Source organism: Salvelinus namaycush, chromosome 9 (assembly GCF_016432855.1).
Source record: "Salvelinus namaycush isolate Seneca chromosome 9, SaNama_1.0, whole genome shotgun sequence".
Lineage (NCBI taxonomy): Eukaryota > Metazoa > Chordata > Actinopteri > Salmoniformes > Salmonidae > Salvelinus > Salvelinus namaycush.
Window position 1 is genome coordinate 23288512 of NC_052315.1, and position 22636 is coordinate 23311147.

Genomic DNA, 22636 nt, shown 5'->3' on the forward strand with positions numbered 1-22636 from the left:
CAGGTGTGTGCCTTTCCAAATCATGTCCAATCAATTGAATGTACCTGATGTGGACTCCAATCAAGTTGTAAAAACATCTCAAGGATGATCAATGGAAACAGGATGCACTGGAGCTCAATTTCGAGTCGTATAGCAAAAGGTTTGAATACTTATGTAAATAAGGTATTTCTGCTTTTTATTTTTAATACATTTGCAAAAAATTCTAAAAACCTGCTTTCAGTTTGTCATTATGGGTTATTGTGTGTAGATTGCTGAGGATTGTATTGTTTAATCCATTTTAGAATAAGGCTGTAACGTAACAAAATGTGGAAAAAGTCAAGGGGTCTGAATATTTTCCGAAGGCACTGTAGGCCTATCAGACTGGCCTACCATAAAAGACAATGGAGAAAATGCATCTCATAACATTTTAACATGGAAATAGATGTTCTACCATTCAACCTACAGTAGCAGCCAATGTGTGCTGTTCAATGTAGGCCTACATTCCATGAGACTTAAGAAAAAAACATGTAGGGATTGACATTAACCTGTTTATCCACTTGTCCTTCAGAAAAATGAGGTGACTGAAAATGTTGTGTTGTTTGATGCAAGAAACCAGTTTACAAAATAAAATGAATTATTCCCATAAAATTATTACAGCGAATCAGACACATTATGCTACACTCTGCCTTTTGGCTACTTAGCTTATTCAAGCCTGTCTCAAAATACAACACTGCCCCTTTAAGACAGAAACAATGCTCTTTACCTGACTCGCTTTTCAAAGATATCTAGTAATGTACACGTTTTGTGCTCTTGTAGGAAGCAACCACTCCCCCATTGCTGACTAGAAATTAGCCATAACTGGGCTAATAACTAACTTACTAGGAAAGAATATGAAGAAATGTACAAACCTGGCTACATGCAGCTCTTGCTTTGATCTCAAAACAAGTGCATCTACTCGCCACCAGTCATGCTGTAAACACAGTCCAGCTCAAAGTGAATGGCACAGATCCATATATGGCAATGTTCTATTTGCTTATAGGGATACTGCAGCTCTGATTGGTTATGGCGCACCAGTCTGTGTAGATTATAAGCCTGATTAGTGCCTGTCAATGCAATAGAATCCTACTCCAATGCACTCTGCCGACAAGAAAATATCTTGCATAGGTCATTTTGTTTCGATATGTTGCATTGAAAGTGTCTAATATTGAGTTGATTCGATCACAATACACACATTAGAGGGAAATGTTGATAGTGTTAACTAAAGGGGAAAACTAGAAAGATGAGAAGTTCAATCTCTGCGCGGCCTGATACTTCTGCGTGGCAGTCCTGGGGGAGCTGCATGCCCGCGCGCAGCTTAGAGGGAACATTGGCACCAACCTTCATATTACTTCCGCTTTGTAACATGTGTGAGGAAACTGTGACATGCAGCCAACAAAGGAGACATGACTCTGTATCAGATGCGCTCATAAATGCACACCGCTACACACAAAACGTTTAAGAGATATCAAGTTACAATATTGCGTGCATTTAATCAAATGCTTGCAGTCAAAACAACCGATAATACTGCGCACCTCTGATTCTTTTCCTGTGTTTCGACCAGACTGCGTTTTCACCTGCAGCAAACTGCACCACGGTATGAATGGAATTGGACCGAGACCACCCTATTTGAACAAACCACAGTGTGTTGTCACCCGAGTGCAGATTGTGTTCTGTCCAAACAAACCGAATGTAGTGGGTAAATGTTCCAGAGTAAGAAAAAAACCCTGCTTAAAACAAACTTGGTGTGAAAGCCCCCGTAGACACACACAGACATAGTAAGGTAGGCAATAAGGGAGGGGCATTACAGGGCCGGGACGATACTCGTTAGTATCAGGCAAGGAAACAAAACACGAAGCAGATTTAACTTCTTTAGGAAAACAGCCCTGATGTTGGAAACAAACATTATGTTCTCATCCAGAGGCACATGTATTTCTTTTCCAAGCTATAGCACACCATATTTTACATACAGCAGGTTTTTAAAGGACCAAAGAGTTTGTTCTGCTTTGTGTTTTCATTTTTTCCAAGGAAAAAGTATTGCGATACTGGTATCGTCACAGCCCTAAGTAACAGTAGTGGTAACTCACAGCATTTTGAGGATGAGTGCGAAGCAGCCCAACACGCGGTCGGCCTGGGCAGGCAGCTGGATTGACAGGGCGTTGAGGGCGGGGCTGACCAGCAGACAGTCGATCAGGTTGGGCTCACTGTCGCTTCCCGCTGGGCCCTTCCGCCTGGCGTTGGCAGTGTTGTTGTTGCGTTCCAACTCCACCAGGATCTCACTGGAGTTGACGATGGAGGGCGGGGGAGAGAGGGGCAGTGTGGGGGGAGGGGAGAGGGGAGCTGAGGGGGGAGGGGAGAGGGGCAGCAGGGCCGTTGGTGGAGGTGTGGGGGGCTCTGGGCGCAGCAGGCGGAGTGGCAGGGGGGGTTTACGGTCATTCTGTTGCTGGCAGCCGTTCCTGATCTCCTTCAGACTTGGGGAGTTGTCCCGGCTAGACAGCGAGAGAGTGGGCAAGAGGAGAGAGCGATATTGATGGAGAGGGGGCAATATTGTGTAAGAGAGGAATGGAGAAAGTCACTGTATCACACATTGAATAATAATTTCAAGACTACAACATTGAGGTCCATAGTAAGAATACATGTCATTCTGTTGGGGTTGTATGTCTCTGTTACAACCCCTGTGTACTTAGAGGGAGAGTGAGGAGAGATATGTATCCGAGCGATGATTCTCGGGGGTGACAATGTCACGGAAATTTAGCAAATGTCCTCTCACGGGGGCTGAGGACCCAGTGGCTCAGGGTGATGATGTTATGATAACCAATTAGATGACTCATTACTCAAGTCAACATCTAATTTAAAATGTTTAAAGGAGAGGAGAATAGCCTATGCTAACCTGGGAGGTTTATTTGGCCATTAAGTCTAGTCTGTGTGGTGGTTCTACAGAACACTACAGTAACAGTACATCACTCACCTGTTGATTAACTCCTCGTAGCAGGAGTAGATGGCAGCCAGGCACACTGCCACCAGGTTGGGCAGGACGCGGGGGTGAGGGCATTGCCCGGAGGGACCATGCATGCTGAAACACAGCCACACACACAATTAGCATTCAATACCCTAAACACCCTCCATCGAACGTGGAGAAAACACAAAATAAACAAGGGGGTACTGTTGATATATCTAGGTCCTGAGTTTTGGGTTGGTGGAGAAAATTACAGTCCTAAAACCATGTCGTCACTGACTCACCTGTGAATGAATTTCTTCACGACCTCCATCCCAGCGTTGAGCTCATTTAGAGCTAAGATGTACTCTTGAGTGAAGAGACGCAGTCTGGGGCATTTCCCAAAGTCCTGACAGAGAGAGGAGGCAGAGAAATAAACATGGGGATAGAGAGGACAAGAGGAAGTACAGTGAGCTTTGACTTACTCCAATATATGACCACAGAAGAAAACAGACATAAACAAACTGAGCGTGACCCTTGACAGGAAATAAGATGGAAAACTCAGCTCACCATGTTGTGTTTGAGGATTCTCTGGACCACAGGGGTGAACACTTCAATCACAACCATCGACCGCGGACGCTCCCGACAGTGCTGCACAAACACACAAACACCATTTAACAGTAGCTAGATTTCCATCCAATTTGCGACAGATTTTCATGTGAATATCTAAAATCCGCATAAACAAAATATGCACATTTTCCCACCAGTGGTGGGAGTTCATTATAAAAGTTTTAATCTATAGCCTAATAAACTGCATGGTTTCCCAAGTCGTACTGGAAGGACCACACACCATGTCATCGCGTGACTCCAATTTTACTTCGATATGATGGTTATTATATCAATATTTGCACATAAAGGCGTTTTGACCTCCATTTTTCGCGTAATTGATTTTACTGGCATAAAAATATCACACCATGTCAAACTAACAAATGATCTGTCGGCGTTTATAAAATTGTACCGAAACTCCGTTTCCATCAAAGCCGTCTAAATGTTTTATTAACTAGGCCCGGAAAAACTAACTGTGCTGTTAATGATAGCCATGGTTGTAAAGAGTTTAAATCTTCTGCTCCAACAATGGCCCTAGGGTGAGGGACGTCACTGTGCTTGCTTCCTCAAGTCCTACCGGGCCTAGATCTCGGATCCTCTGTCTCGCAAAAACACACAAGACCGCCCTCTTGACAACGCCTAAAGGCCTCTACACACTTCATGCAAACTACGCTCCGTCGCTCTGTTTGCATAGGGTGTGGCGCCCTTCAGCCAGCTACGCCCCCGAAAAGCTACCAATTATATGGGGCGGGTGGAGGCATTTCAAGCTGAGGAGTGAGATTACCACTAGCACTAACTAAGGGCCAAGACAGTTAACTTCTTTGTGATAGGGGGCAGCATTTTCACTTTTGGATGAATTGCGTGCCCATAGTGAACTGCCTCCTACTCTGTCCAAGATGCTAATATATGCATATTATTATTACTATTGGATAAAAAACACTCTGAAGTTTCTAAAACTGTTTGAATGATGTCTGTGAGTATAACAGAACTCATATGGCAGGCAAAAACCTGAGAAAAATCCAAACAGGAAGTGAGAATTCTGAGACTGGTCAATGTTCAACTCATCGCCTATTCAATTCCCTGTAAGATATGGATCTGTTTGCACTTCCTACGCATTCCACTAGATGTCAACAGTCTGTAGAATGTGGAATGAAGCCTCTACTGTGATGTGGGACCGGATGAGAGGTGTTTCAGTCATTGGTCTGGCAGAATGCCAGTTCCTGGTCACGCGCGTTCCAAATGATATCGTCTTGCTTTCCATAACTTCTAGAGACACAAAGGAATTCTCCGGTTGGTACGTTATTGGATAGTTATGATAACAACATCCCGAAGATTGATTCTCTACTTAGTTTGACCAGTTTATTCGACCTGTTATATAACTTTTTGAAGTTTTCGTCCGAGTTCGCCTGCATCTGCGCGAGCGTTTGGACATGTGCACTAAACATGCTAGCAAAAGTAGCTACTTAGACATAAGTAATGGACATTATCGAACAAAACAACGATTTATTGTGGAACTAGGATTCCTGGGAGTGAATTCTGATGAAGATCATCAAAGGTAAGGGAATATTTATGATGTAATTTCGTATTTCTGTTGACTCCAACATGGTGGAGAAATTTTGTTATTTTTGAGCGCCGTCTCAGATTATTGCATGGTGTGCTTTTTACGTAAAGTTTTTTTGAAATCTGACACAGCGGTTGCATTAAGAACAAGTGTATCTTTAATTCTATGTAAAACATGTATCTTTCATCAAAGTTTATGATGAGTATTTCTGTTATTTGACATGGCTCTGCAATTTCTCCGGATATTTTGGAGGCATTTCTGAACATGGCGCCAATGTAAACCGAGATTTGTGGATATAAATATGCACATTATCGAACAAAACATAAATGTATTGTGTAACATGATGTCCTATGAGTGTCATCTGATGAAGACCTTCAAAGGTTAGTGATTAATTTTATCTCTATTTCTGCTTTTTGTGACTACTATCTTTTGCTGGGAAAATGGCTGTGTTTTTCTGTGGCTATGTACTGAGCTAACATAATCGTTTGGTGTGCTTTCGCCGTAAATCCTTTTTAAAATCAGACATGTTGGCTGGATTCACAACATGTGTAGCTTTAATTTGGTGTCTTTCATGTGTGATTTCATGAAAGATTGATTTTTATAGTAATATATTTGAATTTGGCGCGCTACATTTTTTCTGGCTTTTGGCCAAGTGGGACGCTATTGTCCCACATATCCCAGAGAAGTTAAGAGATATGATTTTGACAAGAGGTTGAGGTGAAATGTTTGGGCCCCATCTTTACCTTGCAGAAGAACTCACACAGGTCCGGTGGAGGGTGGTTCTTTTCCAGGAGAGGAGCGATGGCCTAGGGACACACAGAGATACCAGAGACAGGACTGATCAATACAACTTCACAATTTCCCCAGCCATGCTATCTTGTATTTACAATGGCCCCTTGCCAGCAACCTGTCATGGTCCAATAAACTCTGCTATCCTAGTCTAATTCCCAAGAGTTACTGCAGAAGTCAACCTAAAAGTACACAGCTGTCCCTATTATCCTCTAGGGCTGTATTATCTTAGCTCTCAATACGCCTCAAGACAGGTAAATAAGGTGAGCAGCTGTTCGTATGCAACAAGTGTAGATTTAACTGTACCTCGTGTGCTGCAACAGTTTAATAATGCAATCATCCCATGACTCTAGTGGCCAGGGTCCATGGGGTATGGACACAAACACATCCAGATGAATACACCATTACACTGTAACAATAGTAAGTGGGCATAATCTGACAGCATCCACACGAACACCAGTGGGTGACGCTGCTACGGAGTAGCTGTCCATCATCAAAGCTGCTATCCAGGGGCCTATTGCTAACCTGCTCCACACGCCTTCTAGGCTGCAATAATAGGCAAAAAAAATGTGCAGTCTCAGCAGTTTGACCAGGTTTTACCTGTCGAACTGGTCACTTTCACTAAACTTCCGCCATTGCTAAACTACAAAATAGTTTCTGTCCAGTCACTGATGTAATAATATGAACAAAGAAAGCATGGCTATTTACAGTTACAGGAAGCTGGCGTTCTAGAATCTAGTGCTTCCATTCCCCTTTAAACTCACCACAATGATGTTCTCATGGTCCTGAGAGCTGAGGTTGGTGTTCTGGGGAGGCAGAGTGGACAACAGAAGTGAGACAGGTATGATCAGAGAGCGAGAGCAGACAAACAAATTGAATAGAGCCACTCCCAAACTGACTAAGTTCTGACTCTGCCAAACAGCAGGCATCTGTGTGTTTTGAGCTGAGCTCCCAGTAGCAGGTGTGTGTATTGTAGTGTGTGTATTGTAGGGGTGTGTGTGTGTGTGTGTGTGTGTGTGTGTGTGTGTGTGTGTGTGTGTGTGTGTGTGTGAGAGAGAGGACTGCGGGCGTGCGTGTGTGAGAGACCAGCAGATGGGCATACCTCGGCCAGCAGGGTGGAGATGATTTGCAGCGGGGCCTGGTGAATGGACTCGTCCTGCAGGGGAGAGTTCAAGGCCATGTCCACCAGTGATCTGATCTCCTTCAGAACCACCTCCCAGCGACTAGGGTTGTTCAGAACCTTACGGTACTTATAGATCTTTTTCTGGTTAGAAAATAGAGGCACACGCATAACCACATACAGATGAACTACAATAGGCTTCAAGCCTTTGGAACACAATGTGTTGCTTTATAGGCTTACCAAACCAATGCAAAAATACATGAGAGAAATGCATGCATTACAGGACGATTGCATCTGAGGCCCATGGGCATCGACCTCCGAGGGTGCACCAAATAAGAAAAAATCATTTGATTTAATAATATTTAAATAAAAAGTAACTTTCAGAAAATCTGTGCAGTTTTATAATGCTATTCTACACATTTTATCATGAGGCCAAGAGAAAATGTTTTCAGTTTTAAGGCAAATTTCCTGCTATTTTACACATTTTACCTTGAAGTTATGAGAACATTTTGGAATTGTAAAGCACATTTTCTTTAATTCTACACATTTTCCTATCATATGCTATTTGGGGAGCCCCCGACCTCCAGTGGGACCCCTTCCCAAAAGGAAGAGGTAGGAGGCCTTGGGGCACGTGCCCTGCCCATGCAACTCTCTGTGTAGCCAACAAATAAAATCTCTGTGCAAAGTACTGTGAGTCTTGTTGAACCCCCGTGAACACAAACCAATGAATACTTCAACATAGTAATCCTACCTTCCACTGCAGGGAATGAAACCACTGGTCCCGCAGATAGCTGTTGGCTGCCTGTTAGGGCATACAGACAGTCAGGTAACAGATTGAAAGCACACACGCACGTCATGTTACATGAAGAGGGAAGGGAGGGAGGGTACAGGGCATACCTGCAGGAGGACGGTGCCCCCGGGGAAGCTGAGCTGCACACAATATTTGGGGGCATTATCCCAGGAGAGCAGCTGCAGGTCCTCTATGGTACTGTAGGACAGGGCAGCCTCCATGTACCCCGTGGGCTAGAGACCATGAGAGAAATAATGTCAACCACTCATTCATACATGCTACACACACAGGCTGCACATTTGTATAGACAAATACAAGGCCAACAGACAGGCTATCACAGTGTCTCCAGTGTCTCCAATTTCTCATTGGGAAGTCACAATGATCACTGTACTGATGATCAATGTTTCCTCAAAGCTGCGCACAGAAGAAATATCAAAGCGGGCAGAGAAGCACGAGATTGAACTTCACTCAACTTTCTTAACTTTCTTGAGTTTTCCACTCTTAACACTATCAACCTTTCTCTTTACTGTGGGAATTGTGATCGAATCAACACAATATTAGCCACTTTCAATGCAACATACCGAAACAAAACAAACTACTATGCAAGACTTAATATGTAAAACTAACTATGTAAGAGATTTTGTTGTGTGCAGAACGCATCGGAGTAGGATTCCATCTTTGAAAAGCGAGTCAGGTAAATCACTTTTTTTCCTGTAAGGGGCAGTTGAGTTTTGAGAAAGGCTTGAATAAGCTAAGTAGCCAATAGCCATAATGGTAATGGAATAATGATGCATTTTAAACTGGTTTCTTGCATCAAACACCACAACAACATTTTCAGTCACCTCCTTGTCTGAAGGACAAGTGGATAAACAGGTTAATGTCCAGCCCTGCATGTTTTTTTCAAAAGTCTTATGGAATAAAGGCCTACATTGAACACAACACATTGGCTGCTACTGTAGGCTGAACGATAGAACAGCTATTGCCATGTTAAAATGTTATGGGCTGCATTTTTGTCTCCATTGTTTTTGATGGTAGGCTACTCTGTTAAGTCTACATTATGATCAAATAGCCACAGTAGCGTACTTGACCATTGTTAAAACTAACTTAAAGCAGGTACAACCTCAGTGTTCGCAGTAAACGTGCGTCGGAAGTTGCACAGAATTTTCACAGCATTCAAGTTTGTGCTCAGCAGACCTGAAATTTGCCCAGTGATGGAAATAATTAGAAGGAGCATTGCTGACGACTTGTACAAGGCAGTATTCAACACCCAACATATCTGTCCATAGAGCACAGGGATGGGCAACTTTGATGGGGGTGGGGGCATATTTTTATGTTCAAAACATAAAGAAATAAGTGTTTTAACATTTAATGTAAATTATCTAAAAACACGTAAACTCTGATTTATTTCATATTTTTGCATATGTTGTAGCTTAAATCCTAATTTCCATCATCTGAGGTTTTTGTGTTGTGCCCACCATCAGTTGAGACACAACATACTCTTGAATACAGGGTGGGTGTCATTTCAGTCAAACAAAGAAAATGTATAGAATGGACCTTTCACTACAAACCACTGCAATTTAGTTGGTACAGGTACACTATTGTAATTGAATTGAAATTTTAACTTCTAATTACTACTACAAAGATGGCCCATGTTCCACCCACCGTTGAATGTCAACTTAAAGTGGTCATGGATATTCTATTATCTATATTTCTATGATTTCAACAGGTTTCCTATGGAAGATTGAAAGCATAATTTAAAAGAGATACTCCCATTCAAGTCAACATTCAAGTCAACACACCCACCCTGTATTCAAAAGCATGTTGTGTCTCTAAAGTAGGGTCTAAGCTAGAACATATACACAAATCTTTCTATCTATATACAGTACCAGTCAAAGGTTCGGACAAACCTACACTTTCAAGGGTTTTTCTTAATTTTTACTATTTTCTACATTGTAGAATAATAGTGAAGACATCAAAACTATGAAATAACACATATGGAATCATGTCGTAACCAAAAAAGTGTTATCAAATCAAAATATATTTTATATTTGAGATTCTTCAAATAGCCACCCTTTGCCTTGATGACAGCTTTGCACACTCTCTCAACCAGCTTCATGAGGGGTCACCTGGAATGCATTTCAATTAACAGGTGTGCCTTGTTCATTTGTGGAATTAGAACAGCTCAAATAAGCAAAGAGAAACAACAGTCCATCATTACTTTCAGACATAAAGGTCAGTCAATACGGAGAATTTGAAGAACTTTGAAAGTTTCTTCAAGTGCAGCCGCAAAAACCATCAAGCGCTATGATGAAACTATATCTCATGAGGACCGCTACAGGAAAGGAAGACCCAGAGTTACCGCTGGTGCAGAGGACAAATTCATTAGAGTTACCATCTACAGAAATTGCAGCCCAAATAAATGCTTCACAATGCTCAAGTAACAGACACATCTGAACATCAACTGTTCAGAGGAGACCGTGTGAATCAGGCCTTCATGGTCAAATTGCTGCAAAGAAACCACTACTAAAGGACACCAATAAGAACAGAGTCTTCCATGGGCCAAGAAACACGATCAATGGACATTAGACTTGTGGAAATTTGTCCTTTGGTCTGGAGTCAAAATTTGACATTTTTGGCTCCAACCTAAGTGTCTTTGTGAGACGCGGTGTGGGTGAATGGATGATCTCCACATGTGTATTTCCCACAGTAAAGTATGGAGGAGGAGGTGTTATGGCGTGGGGGTGCTTTGCTGGTGACACGGTCTGTGATTTATTTAGAATTCAAGGCACACTTAACCAGCATGGCTACCACAGCAATCTGCAGCAATACGCCATCCCATCAGGTTTGGGCTTAGTGGGACTATCATTTGTTTCTCAACAGGACAATGACCCAACACACATCTAGGCTGTGTAAGGGCTATTTTACCAAGAAGGAGAGTAATGGAGTGCTGCCAGATGACCTGGCCTCCACAATCCCCCGACCTCAACCAAATTGAAATGGTTTGGGATGAGTCGGACCGCAGAGTGAAGGAAAAGCAGCCAACAAGTGCTCAGCATATGTGGGAACTCCTTCAAGACTGTTGGAACACTGCTGAAGGGACTTGCTTCCATTCAGCCACAAAGGCATTAGTGAGGTCGGGCATTGATGTTGGGCGATTAGGCCTGGCTCGCAGTCGGCGTCACAATTCATCCCAAAAGTGTTTGTTGGGGTTGAGGTCAGGGCTCTGTGCAGGCCAGTCAAGTTATTCCAGACCGATCTCAACAAACCATTTCTGTATGGACCTTGCTTTGTGCACGGGGGCATTGTCATGCTGAAACAGAAAAGGGCCTTCCCCAAACTGTTGACACAAAGTTGGAAGCACAGAATAGTCTAGAATGTCATTGTATGCTGCAGCTTTAAGATTTCCCTTCACTGGAACTAAAGAGCCTGAACCATGAAAAAACAGCCCCAGACCATTATTCAACCTCCACCAGACTTTACAGTTGGCACTATGCATTGGAGCAGGTAGCGTTCTCCTGGCATCCGCCAAACCCAGATTCGTCCATCAGACTGCCAGATAGTGAAGCGTGATTCACTACGACTGGACTGCCGATGTGATCGCCCGATATGGTCTCAACCGGCTATTCTGTTACGATGTCACCGAAGAACCATCTGCTGGCCCCAGCCCGCTAACTTTCTGAACACTGTGTCCCCTGCTCGCCTAGCGTAGTAGTGACTACCGAACGGCACCCTGACTCACCTATTGCTGCTCTTTTGACCCTATGATCACTCGGCTACACAGCTGATGCCCCCTGGACGGTTTCAATAACACGGTACCTCATTTTGTTTACATGTCTGCCCCAGCCTCGAACTCAGGTCCTGTATGTACCTAACTGACCCGCTCTGTCCATTCATCGCCGTTTTACCCGTTGTTGTCTTAGCTCTCCTGAGCAACACCTGTGATTGCTTTATGCCTCTCTCTAATGTCAATATGCCTTGTCTACTGCTGTCTTGGCGAGTTCTTATTGTTTAATTTCACTGTAGAGCCCTCAGTCCCGCTCAACATGCCTTAGATAGCTCTTTTGTCCCACCCCACACACATGCGGAGACCTCACCTGGCTTAACTGGTGCCTCCAGAGACTAAACCTCTCTTATTGTCACTCAACGCCTAGGTTTACCTGCACTGTACTCACATCCTACCATACCCATACATTGTGCCCTGAATCTATTCTACCACGCCCAGAAATCTGCTCCTTTTATTCTCTGTTCCCAACGCAGTAGACAACCAGTTCTTATAGCCTTTAGCCATACCCTTATCCTACTCCTCTGTTCCTCTGGTGATGTAGAGGTTAACCCAGGCCCTGTAGCCCCCAGATCCACTCCTATTCCCTAGGCGCTATCATTTATTGACTTCTGTAACCGTAAAAGCACTGGTTTCATGCATGTTAACATCAGAAGCCTCCTCCCTAAGTTTGTTTTATTCACTGCTTTTGCACACTCCGCCAACCCTGATGTCCTAGCCGTGTCTGAATCCTGGCTTAGGAAGGCCACAAAAAAATCTGAAATTTCCATCCCCAACTACAACATTTTCTGCCAAGATAGAACTGCCAAAGGGGGTGGAGTTGCAATCTACTGCAGAAATAGAACTCTGCAGACTGTCATGCTACACAGGTCTGTGCCCAAACAGTTTGAGCTTCTACTTTTAAAAATCCTCCTTTCCAGAAATAAGTCTCTCACTGTTGGCACTTGTTATAGACCCACCCTCAGCCCCCAGCTGTGTCCTGGGCACCATATGTGAATTAATTGCCCCCCATTTATCTTCAGAGTTCGTACTGTTTGGTGACCTAAACTGGGATATGCTTAACACCCCGGCCATCCTACAATCTAAGTTAGATGCCCTCAATCTTTTACACAAATTATCAAGGAACCTGCCAGGTACAACCCTAAATCCGTAAACACGGGCACCCTCATAGATATCATCCTGACCATCCTGCCCTCTAAATACACCGCCGCAGTCTTCAACCAGGATCTCAGCGATCACTGCCTTATTGCCTGCGTCCGTAATGGGTCCGCGGTCAAACGACCACCCCTCATCACTGTCAAACTGTCCCTAAAACACTTCAGCGAGCAGGCCTTTCTAAATCGACCTAGCCCGGGTATCCTGGAAGGATATTGACCTCATTCCGTCAGTAGAGGATGCCTGGTTATTCTTTAAAAGTGCTTTCCTCACCATCTTAAATAAGCATGCCCCATTCAAAAAATCTAGAACTAAGAAGAGATATAGCCCTTGGTTCACTCCAGACCTGACTGCCCTTGACCAGCACAAAAACATCCTGTCGCGTACTGCATTTGCATCGAATAGCCCCCGCGATATGCAACTTTTCAGGGAAGTTAAGAACCAATATACACAGTCAGTTAGGAAAGCAAAGGCTAGCTTTTCACAGAAATGTGTATCATATAGCACAAACTCCAAAAAGTTCTGGGACACTGTAAAGTCCATTGAGAATAAGAGCACCTCCTCCCAGCTGCCCACTCCACTGAGGCTAGGAAACACTGTCACCACCAATACATCTATGATAATCGGGAATTTCAATAAGCATTTCTCTATGGCTGGCCATGCCTTCCACCTGGCTACCCCTACACTGGCCAACAGCTCTGCACCCCCACAGCAACTTGCCCAAGCCTCCCCCACTTCTCCTTCACCCAAATCCACATAGCTGATGTTCTGAAAGAGCTGCAAAATCTGGACCCCTACAAATCAGCTGGGCAAAACAATCTGGACCCTTTCTTTCTAAAATTATCCGCTGCAATTGTTGCAACCCTTATTACTACCCTGTTCAATCTCTCTTTCGTATCGTCTGAGATCCCTAAAGATTGGAAAGCTTCCGCGGTCATCCCCCTCTTCAAAGGGGGAGACACTCTAGAAAGGCAGGGTAGGATAGATATAGGTATGTAACAGTTTGGGTCTAAAGTCTTCGAAAGCCAAGTTAACAAACAGATCTCCAATCATTTCGAATCCCACCGTACCCTCTCCACTATGCAATCTGATTTCCGAGCTGGTCATGGGTGTACCTCAGCAACGCTCAAGGTCCTAAACGATATCATAACCGCCATCGATAAAAGACAGTACTGGGCAACCGTCTTCATCGACCTGGCCAAGGCTTTCGACTCTGTCAATCACCACATTCTTATTGGCAGACTCAACAGCCTTGGTCTCTCAAATGACTGCCTCGCCTGGTTCACCAACTACTTATCAGATAGAGTTCAGTGTGTCAAATCGGAGGGCCTGTTGTCCGGACCTCTGGCAGCCTCTATGGGGGTGCCTCAGGGTTCAATTATCGGGCCGACTCTCTTCTCTGTATACATCAATGATGTCGCTCTTGCTGCTGGTGATTCTCTTATCCACCTCTACGCAGACGACACCATTCTGTATACATCTGGCACTTCTTTGGACACTGTGTTAACCAACCTCCAGATGAGCTTCAATGCCATACAACACTCCTTCCGTGGCCTCCAACTGCTCTTAAATGCTAGTAAAACTAAATGTATGCTCTTCAACCGATCGCTGCCCGCAACCTCCTGCCCGACTAGCATCACTACTCTGGACGGTCTTGACTTAGAATATGAGGACAACTACAAATACCTAGGTGTCTGGTTAGACTGTAAACTCTCCTTCCAGACTCACATTAAGCATCTCCAATCCAAAATTAAATATAGTATTGGCTTCCTATTTCGCAACAAAGCCTCCTTCACTCATGCTGCTAAACATACCCTCGTAAAACTGACTATCCTACCGATCCTTGACTTCGGCAATGTCATTTACAAAATAGCCTCCAACACTCTACTCATCAAACTGGATGCAGTCTATCACAGTGTCATCCGTTTTGTCACCAAAGCCCCATATACTACCCACCCCTGCGACCTGTATGCTCTCGTTGGCTGGCCCTCGCTTCATATTCGTCGCCAACCCCACTGGCTCCAGGTCATCTATAAGTCTTTGCTAGGTAAATCCCCGCCTTATCTCAGCTCACTGGTCACCATAGCAACACCCACACGTAGCACGCGCTCCAGCAGGTATATTTCACTGGTCATCCCCAAAGCAAACTCCTCATTTGGCCGCCTTTCCTTCCAGTTCTCTGCTGCCAATGACTGGAACGAATTGCAAAAATCACTGAAGCTGGAGACTTATATCTCCCTCACTAACTTTAAGCATCAGCTATCAGAGCAGCTTACCGATCATTGCACCTGTACACAGCCCATCTGTAAATAGCCCACACAATGATCCCATCCCCATATTGTTACTTATCCTCTTGCTCCTTTGCACCCCAGTATCTCTACTTGCACATCATCTTCTGCACATCTATCACTCCAGTGTTAATGCTAAATTGTAATTATTTCCCAACTATGGCCGATTTATTGCCTTACCTCCATAATCTTTCTACATTTGCACACACTGTATGTTCAGTTGAAGTCGGAAGTTTACATACACTTAGGTTGCAGTCATTAAAACTTCTTTTTCAACCACTCCACAAATTTCTTGTTAACAAACTATAGTTTTGTCAAGTTGGTTAGGACATCTATTTTGCGCATGACACAAGTAATATTTCCAACAATTGTTTACAGACAGATTATTTCACTGTATCACAATTCCAGTGGGTCAGAAGTTTATATACACGAAGTTAACTGTGCCTTTAAACAGCTTGGAAAATTCCAGAAAATTATATCATAGCTTTAGAAGCTTCTGTTAGGCTAATTGACATTTGAGTCAATTGGAGGTGTACCTGTGGATGTATTTCAAGGCCTACCTTCAAACTCAGTGCCTCTTTGCTTGACATCATTGGAAAATCAAAATAAATCTGCGAAGACCTCAGAAAAAAATTGGAGACGTCCACAAGTCTGGTTCATCCTTTGGAAAAATTCCCAAACACCTGAAGGTACCACATTCATCTGTACAAACAATAGTATGCAAGTATAAACACCATGGGACCACGCAGCCGCCATACTGCTCAGGAAGGAGACGCGTTCTGTCTCCTAGAGATGAACGTACTTTGGTGCAAAAAGTGCAAATCAATCCCAGAACAACAGCAAAGGACCTTGTGAAGATGCTGGAGGAAATGGATACAAAAGTATCTATATCCACAGTAAAACGAGTCCTATATCGACAAGCCGCTCAGCAAGGAAGCAGCCACTGTTCCAAAACAGCCATAAAAAAGCCAGACTACGGTTTTCAACTGCACATGGGGACAAATATCGCACTTTTTGGAGACATGTCCTCTGGTCTGATGAAACAAAAATAGAACTGTTTGGCCATAATGACCATTGTTATGTTTGGAGGAAAAAGGGGAGGCTTGCAAGCCAAAGAACACCATCCCAACCGTGAAGCACGTGGGGTGGCACTTCACAAAATAGATGGCATCATGAGGCAGGAAAATTATGTGGATATATTGAAGCAACATCTCAAGACATCAGTCAGGAAGTTAAAGCTTGGTCGCAAATGGGTCTTCCAAATGGACAATGACTTAAGGACAACAAAGTCAAGGTATTGGAGTGGCCATCACAAAGCCCTGACCTCAATCCTATAGAAAATTTGTGGGCAGAACTGAAAAAGCATGTACGAGCAAGGAGGCCTACAAACCTGACTCAGTTACACCAATTCTGTCAGGAGGAATGGGCAAAAATTCACCCAACTTATTGTGGGAAGCTTGTGGAAGGCTACCCGAAACGTTTGACCCAAGTTAAACAATTTAAAAGCAATGCTACCAAATACTAATTGAGTGTATGTAAACTTCTGACCCACTGGGAATGTGATGAAAGAAATAAAAGCTGAAATATATAATTATTTCTACTATTATTCTGACATTTCACATTCTTAAAATAAAGTGTTGATCCTAAAGGACATAAGACAGGGAATTTTTACTCTGATTAAATGTCAGGAATTGAGAAAAATTGAGTTTAAATGAATTTGGCTAACATGTAAACTTCCGACTTCAACTGTATATTTTCTATTGTGTTATTGACTATGTTTGTTTATCCGAAGTGTAACTGTGTTGTTTGTGTCGCACTGCTTTGCTTTATTTAGGTCGCATTTGTAAATGATAACTTGTTCTCAACTGGCCTACCTGGTTAAATAAAGATGAAATAAAAGAAACTCCAGAGAACGTGTTTCCACTGCTCCAGAGTCCAATGGCAGCGAGCTTTACACCACTCCAGCCAACGCTTGGCATTGTGCATGGTGATCTTAGGCTTGTGTGCGCTGCTCGGCCATGGAAACCTATTTCATGAAGCTCCGGACGAACAGTTATTGTGCTGACGTTGCTTCCAGAGACAGTTTGGAACTTGGTAGTGAGTGTGGCAACCGAGGACGCGCTACAGCACTCGGTGGTCGCATTCTGTGAGGTTGTGTGGCCCATCACTTTGCGGCTGAGCTGTTGTTGCTCCTAGACGTTTCCACTTCACAATAACAGCACTTACAGTTGACCAGGGCAGCTCTAGCAGGGCAGAAATTTGATGAACTGACTTGTTGGAAAGTTGGCATCCTATGACGTTACCACGTTGAAAGTCACTGAGCTCTTCAATACAGGCCATTCTACTACCAATGTTTGTCTATGGAGATTGCATGGCTGTGTGCTTGATTTAATACACCTGTCAGAAATGGGTGTGGCTGAAATAGCAGAATCCACTAATTTGAAGGGGTGTCCACATACTTCTATTCATGCATTTTTTGATCTTAGACGTTAAAGGTTCTACAAAATTAAATAATTTGACAACCCTGTTAGTAAAAGAATGGTCATTTGAAATCATTTCACTATTCGAATAATATCATGATATTTATTTAGGTATCCAGGTAGTTGGGGCGGCAGGTAGCCTAGTGGTTAGCGCGTTGGGCCAGCAACCGAAATCGAATCCCGAGCTAACAAAAAATGTGTCGGTCATTGTAAATAAGAATTTGTTCTGACTTGACTAGTTAAATAAAGGTTACATATTTTTATTTTATTTTTTTAAACTGTCTTAAATAGCAGAAAATACGTTTTTCTAACTTCGAATGGAGTCTCCCAGCCGAAACAGTTCGAAAGAATTGCATATATTATGATAACTTTTGTGAAGTTTTTGTTGGTTTTGGACATCTGGCTGTTCGGACACACCTTTTTTTCTTGAGGGAGCCGGAGTCGACGCCCCTTCGTCGGTGATTGGTCAACAGTAGTGATTCGTCAATAAAGTCTGTTGTCATTCAAAGAGAGAACTCATTTTCATGCTAAATGTTTTAAATGAAAATAATGCACCAAACATCTTAGATGTAAAATTGCGCGACTAATAAACATAAAAGATTTCTAGAGTTCTTAGATTCATTCTGAGGACGTGTATACTGGCTACAGCACTATTGCCGCTTTTGTCAATATTTTTTCCTAACAAAAAGCTATTTTGGGAGTTTGCGAGCACACTCGTTCGGTTCGCCTAGCTGACTTCGGAAAGCCGCCAGAACTGAAGTAAGACGACGCCTCTACTCACGAGACTCGAGAGAGCGCGTGCGCTGCTTGTTTCAGCAGAAGGGTGCGGGCGAGAGAGGCGCAACGGCCGGTGTGTGTGACAGTCTGTGTGGAAAGGAGCGAGAGAGCGATAGACAAACTTGGTATGATAAATAACCTATGGCTGCAACATCTGGTCGTGCCTGTCTTGACTGCATCAATTTGTTGTAAATAAGCTAGTTAAAGTATTAAGGCACATTCTGTCTATTTTGCTGCGCTCCCTGTATGTCTACAACAACTCCATTCATATGAAACAACAGCCTAGTACCCGTTCGTCGATCATTGTAGCATACTCCTAATTTAGCTAACTTAATGTAATTTTCATTATATTTTGCGTTGACTGGAAATGGAGCCTAGGACTGTTGAGCAGCTTTGATTGACGGACAATAACAACAAGCTACATGTGTCAAACGTGTGTAGGCTAGTAGTGCGTCTTTTTGTATGGGTAGCTCATAAAACTTGTTTTATAAAAATGTAGAATGTAATGGTTTATCCTTGTAGTCTATGTAGCAATGTTACATAGATAATGTACTTTTACAAAGCTTTTCATTGTTACAATAGGTCTCCAAAAAAAAATCTCATAAATGTATACTCTCCCAAGTAATCGAATATCAATCAATCAATCAATTTTATTTTATATAGCCCTTCGTACATCAGCTAATATCTCGAAGTGCTGTACAGAAACCCAGCCTAAAACCCCAAACAGCTAGTAATGCAGTGTAGAATACTACTGTCCGTTCGGATATTCGAATAACCATGCCCATCCCTAGTTTGTAAGCTTTTAAAATTATATATTTTCCAGTGATTAAGACATTCATGTTTTATGGTCTGATGGGGTATGCAAAATAGGTAAACTTTGAGCACCTTTATCTCTTGAACGTTTTACCATTCAGGTCCAAAAAGTCACTTTCTGAGCTACAATGGGCACATATGTATGGAAGGTTGTATGGTTCAAATCAAAAATGGGTTGTTGTCAAAAAGTGATTTGATTTACAGTTAGACTTCGACATCTTGGATATTTGGGAATTGATACTGGTAAAGTAAATGGTATACACAGATTGATAAAGCAATAAACTACTGGTAATAGACGTTTTTCAGCTGCATGACTGACTGTATCTGGTCACATGGCCCGAAAAGTCAACAGGCTGTGCTGTGTCTTCATCCCTCTACAATATAGGAGACCAGAGCTGTTCTGTTTTTAGTGACACCCTCCCATCAGTCAAACCAACAGGCTCTTCCTTTTACTTCTGATACCCTCCCTCTGCATTAACACACCGGAGCCATTTCTTTATTTGTGACGTTTTTCCTTGTAAATTCAAACACAGTTCCTTATTTTACGTCACCCTCAGTTAAGGCAACAGGTTGTTCCTTTATTTGCATCTCTCGATCTCTCCTGTGTGATAAAACAAACAAGCAGTTGCTTCATGTGTCTCCCTCCCCCTGCAAAAGAACAAACAGGCAATTCCTTTATTTAAATCTCCCTCCCTGGTTGATAGAGCAAACTGGCTGTTCAACGTCTCCCTCGCTCTGAGATAGAGATCAAATCAAATTGTCACATGCGCCAAATACAAGAGGTGTAGACCTTAACGTGAAATGCTTACTTACAAGCCCTTAACCAACAGTGCAGTTCAAGAGTTAAGAAAATATTTACCAAATAGAGTAAAAAATAATAAAAAGTAACACAATAACGAGGCTATATACAAGGGGTACCGAGTCAGTGTGCGGGGATACAGGTTAGAGGTAATTTGTACATGTAGGTAGGGGTGAAGTGACTATGCATAGATAATAAAACAGAGTAGCGGCAGTGTACAAAACAAATGGAGGGGTGAGGGCAATGTAATAGTCCGGTGGCCATTTGATTAGTTGTTCAGCAGTCTTATGGCTTGGGGGTAGAAGCTGTTAAGGAGCCTTTTGGTCCTAGACTTGGCACTCCGGTACCACTTGCCGTGCGGTAGCAGAGAGAACAGTCCATGACTAGGGTGACTGGAGTCTCTGACAATTTTATGGGCTTTCCTCTGACACCACCTATTATATTGATCCTGGATTGCAGGAAGCTTGGCCCCAGTGATGTACTGGGCCGTACGCACTACTCTCTGAAGCGCCTTACGGTCAGATGCCCTGCAGTTGCCATACCAGGCGGTGATGCAACCGGTCAGGATGCTCTCGATGATGCAGCTGTAAAACCTTTTGAGGATCTGGGGACCCATGCCAAATCTTTTCCGTCTCCTGAGGGGGGAAAGGTTTTGTTATGCCCTCTATTCGACTATCTTGGTATGTTTGGAACATGATAGATCGTTGGTGATGTGAACACCAATGAACTTGAAACTCTCGACCCGCTCCACTACAGCCCCGTTTCCTGTAGTCCACGATCAGATTCTTTGTCTTGCTCACATTGAGGGAGAGGTTGTTGTCCTGGCACCACACTGCCAGTTCTCTGACCTCCTTATAGGGTGGTCTCATCGTTGTCGGTGATCAGGCCTACCACTGTTGTGTTGTCAGCTAACTTAATGATGGTAATGAAGTCATGTTTGGCGTGGGATGCAGTCGTGGGTGAACAGGGAGTACAGGAGCACACATCCCTGAGGGCCCCCAGTATTGAGGATCAGCACAGCAGACGTGTTGTTGCTGACCCTAACCACCTGGGGGCGGCCCATCAGGAAGTCCAGGATCCAGTTCCAGAGGGAAGTATTTAGTCCCAGGGTCCTTAGCTTAGTGTTGAGCTTTGAGGGCACTATAGTGTTGAATGCTGAGCTGTAGTCAATGAACAGCATTCTCACATAGGTGTTCCTTTTGTCCAGGTGGGAAAGTGCAGTGTGGAGTGCGATTGAGATTGCGTCATCTGTGGATCTGTTTGGGCTGTATGCGAATTGGAGTGGGTCTAGAGTATCCGGGAGGATGCTGTTGCTAGACATGTCGTAGCCATATTGTGAAATCAGGAGTGATTTGCATTACACACCATCCCTATATCAAATATAGATTTTTTTGGTCTGGGTATTCATACTCCTCGGCTTATTCCACATTTTATGTTACAGCTCGAATTCAAAATGGATTAAATAGATGTTCTCCCTCACCCGTCTACGCGCACACAATACCCCACAATGAAAGTGAAAACATGTGTTTAGACATTTTAGCAAATTTATTGAAAATGAAATACCTCATTTACAGGTATTCAATGCCCTTTGGCAGCGATTAAAGCTGTGAGTCTTTCTGGGTAAGTCTCTAAGAGCTTTGCACACTGGGATTGTACAAGATTTTCCCATTATTCTTTTCAAAATTCTTCAAGCTCTGTCAAATTATTTGGTGATCATTGCTAGACAACCATTTCCAAGTCTTGCTAGAGATTTTTATGCAGATTTAAGTCAAAACTAACTCCAGTGTAGGTTTGGCCTTATGTTTTAGGTTATTATCCTGCTGAAAGGTGAATTCATCTACCAGTGTCTGGTGGAAGGCAGACCGAACCAGGTGTTCCTCTAGGATTTTGCCTGTGCTTAGCTCCATTCAGCTTTTTTTTTTTATCCTGAAATATTCCACAGTCCTTAATGATTACAAGCATACCCATAACATGATGCAGCCACCACTATCCTTGACAAATTGGAGAATGGTACTCAGTAATGTGTTGTATTTGCCCCAAACATAACACTTTGTATTTAGGACAAAAAGTAAAATTACTTTGCCACATTTTTTGCAGTATTACTTTAGTGCCTTGTTGCAAACAGGATGCATGTTTTAGAATATTTGTATTCTGTACAAGCTTCCTTTTCACCCTGTCAATTAGGTTAGTATTGTGGAGTAACTACAATGTTGTTGATCCATCCTCAGTTTTCTATCACAGCCATTAAACAGTTTGTCTCGTAAATCCCTGAGCCATTTCCTTCCTCTCCGGCAACAGTGTTAGAAAGGATGCCTATATCTTTGTAGTGACTGGGTGTATCGATACACCATCCAAAGTGTAATTAATAACTTCACCATGCTCAAAGGGAAATTCAATGTCTTTTTTATCCCATCAACCAAATGTGCCCTTCTTTGCGAGGCATTGTAAAACATCCCTGGTCTTTGTGGTTTAAATGTACTGCTCGACTGAGGGACCTTGCAGGTAATTGTGTGGGGTACAGAGATGAAGTAGTCATTCAAAAATCATGTTAACTATTATTGCATACAGTGTTGTCCATGAAATTTACGTAACACATTTTTACTCCTGAACTTATTTATGCTTGCCATAACAAAAAGAGTTGAATACTAAGACTCAAGACTATAACTTTTTTTATTAATTTGTAAAAATGTCAATATAATTCGACTTTGCCATTGTGTGGTATTGTGT

The 22636-nt window shown here is 43.0% G+C and overlaps 1 protein-coding gene across 1 annotated transcript in view; it reads right to left on the reverse strand.

The window, feature by feature from the left end:
- LOC120053867 (c-Maf inducing protein) overlaps positions 1-22636 on the reverse strand; it is a 41831-nt gene that overhangs the window by 10835 nt on the left and 8360 nt on the right. Inside the window, exons 2-10 of the mRNA XM_039001140.1 lie at positions 7924-8049; positions 7778-7828; positions 7009-7170; positions 6671-6712; positions 5861-5923; positions 3521-3601; positions 3256-3359; positions 2984-3088; positions 2103-2504 (exon numbers count right to left, since the gene is read on the reverse strand). Coding sequence (XP_038857068.1) covers positions 2103-2504; positions 2984-3088; positions 3256-3359; positions 3521-3601; positions 5861-5923; positions 6671-6712; positions 7009-7170; positions 7778-7828; positions 7924-8049 — 1136 coding nt within the window. The remainder of the gene's footprint in view (positions 1-2102; positions 2505-2983; positions 3089-3255; positions 3360-3520; positions 3602-5860; positions 5924-6670; positions 6713-7008; positions 7171-7777; positions 7829-7923; positions 8050-22636) is intronic.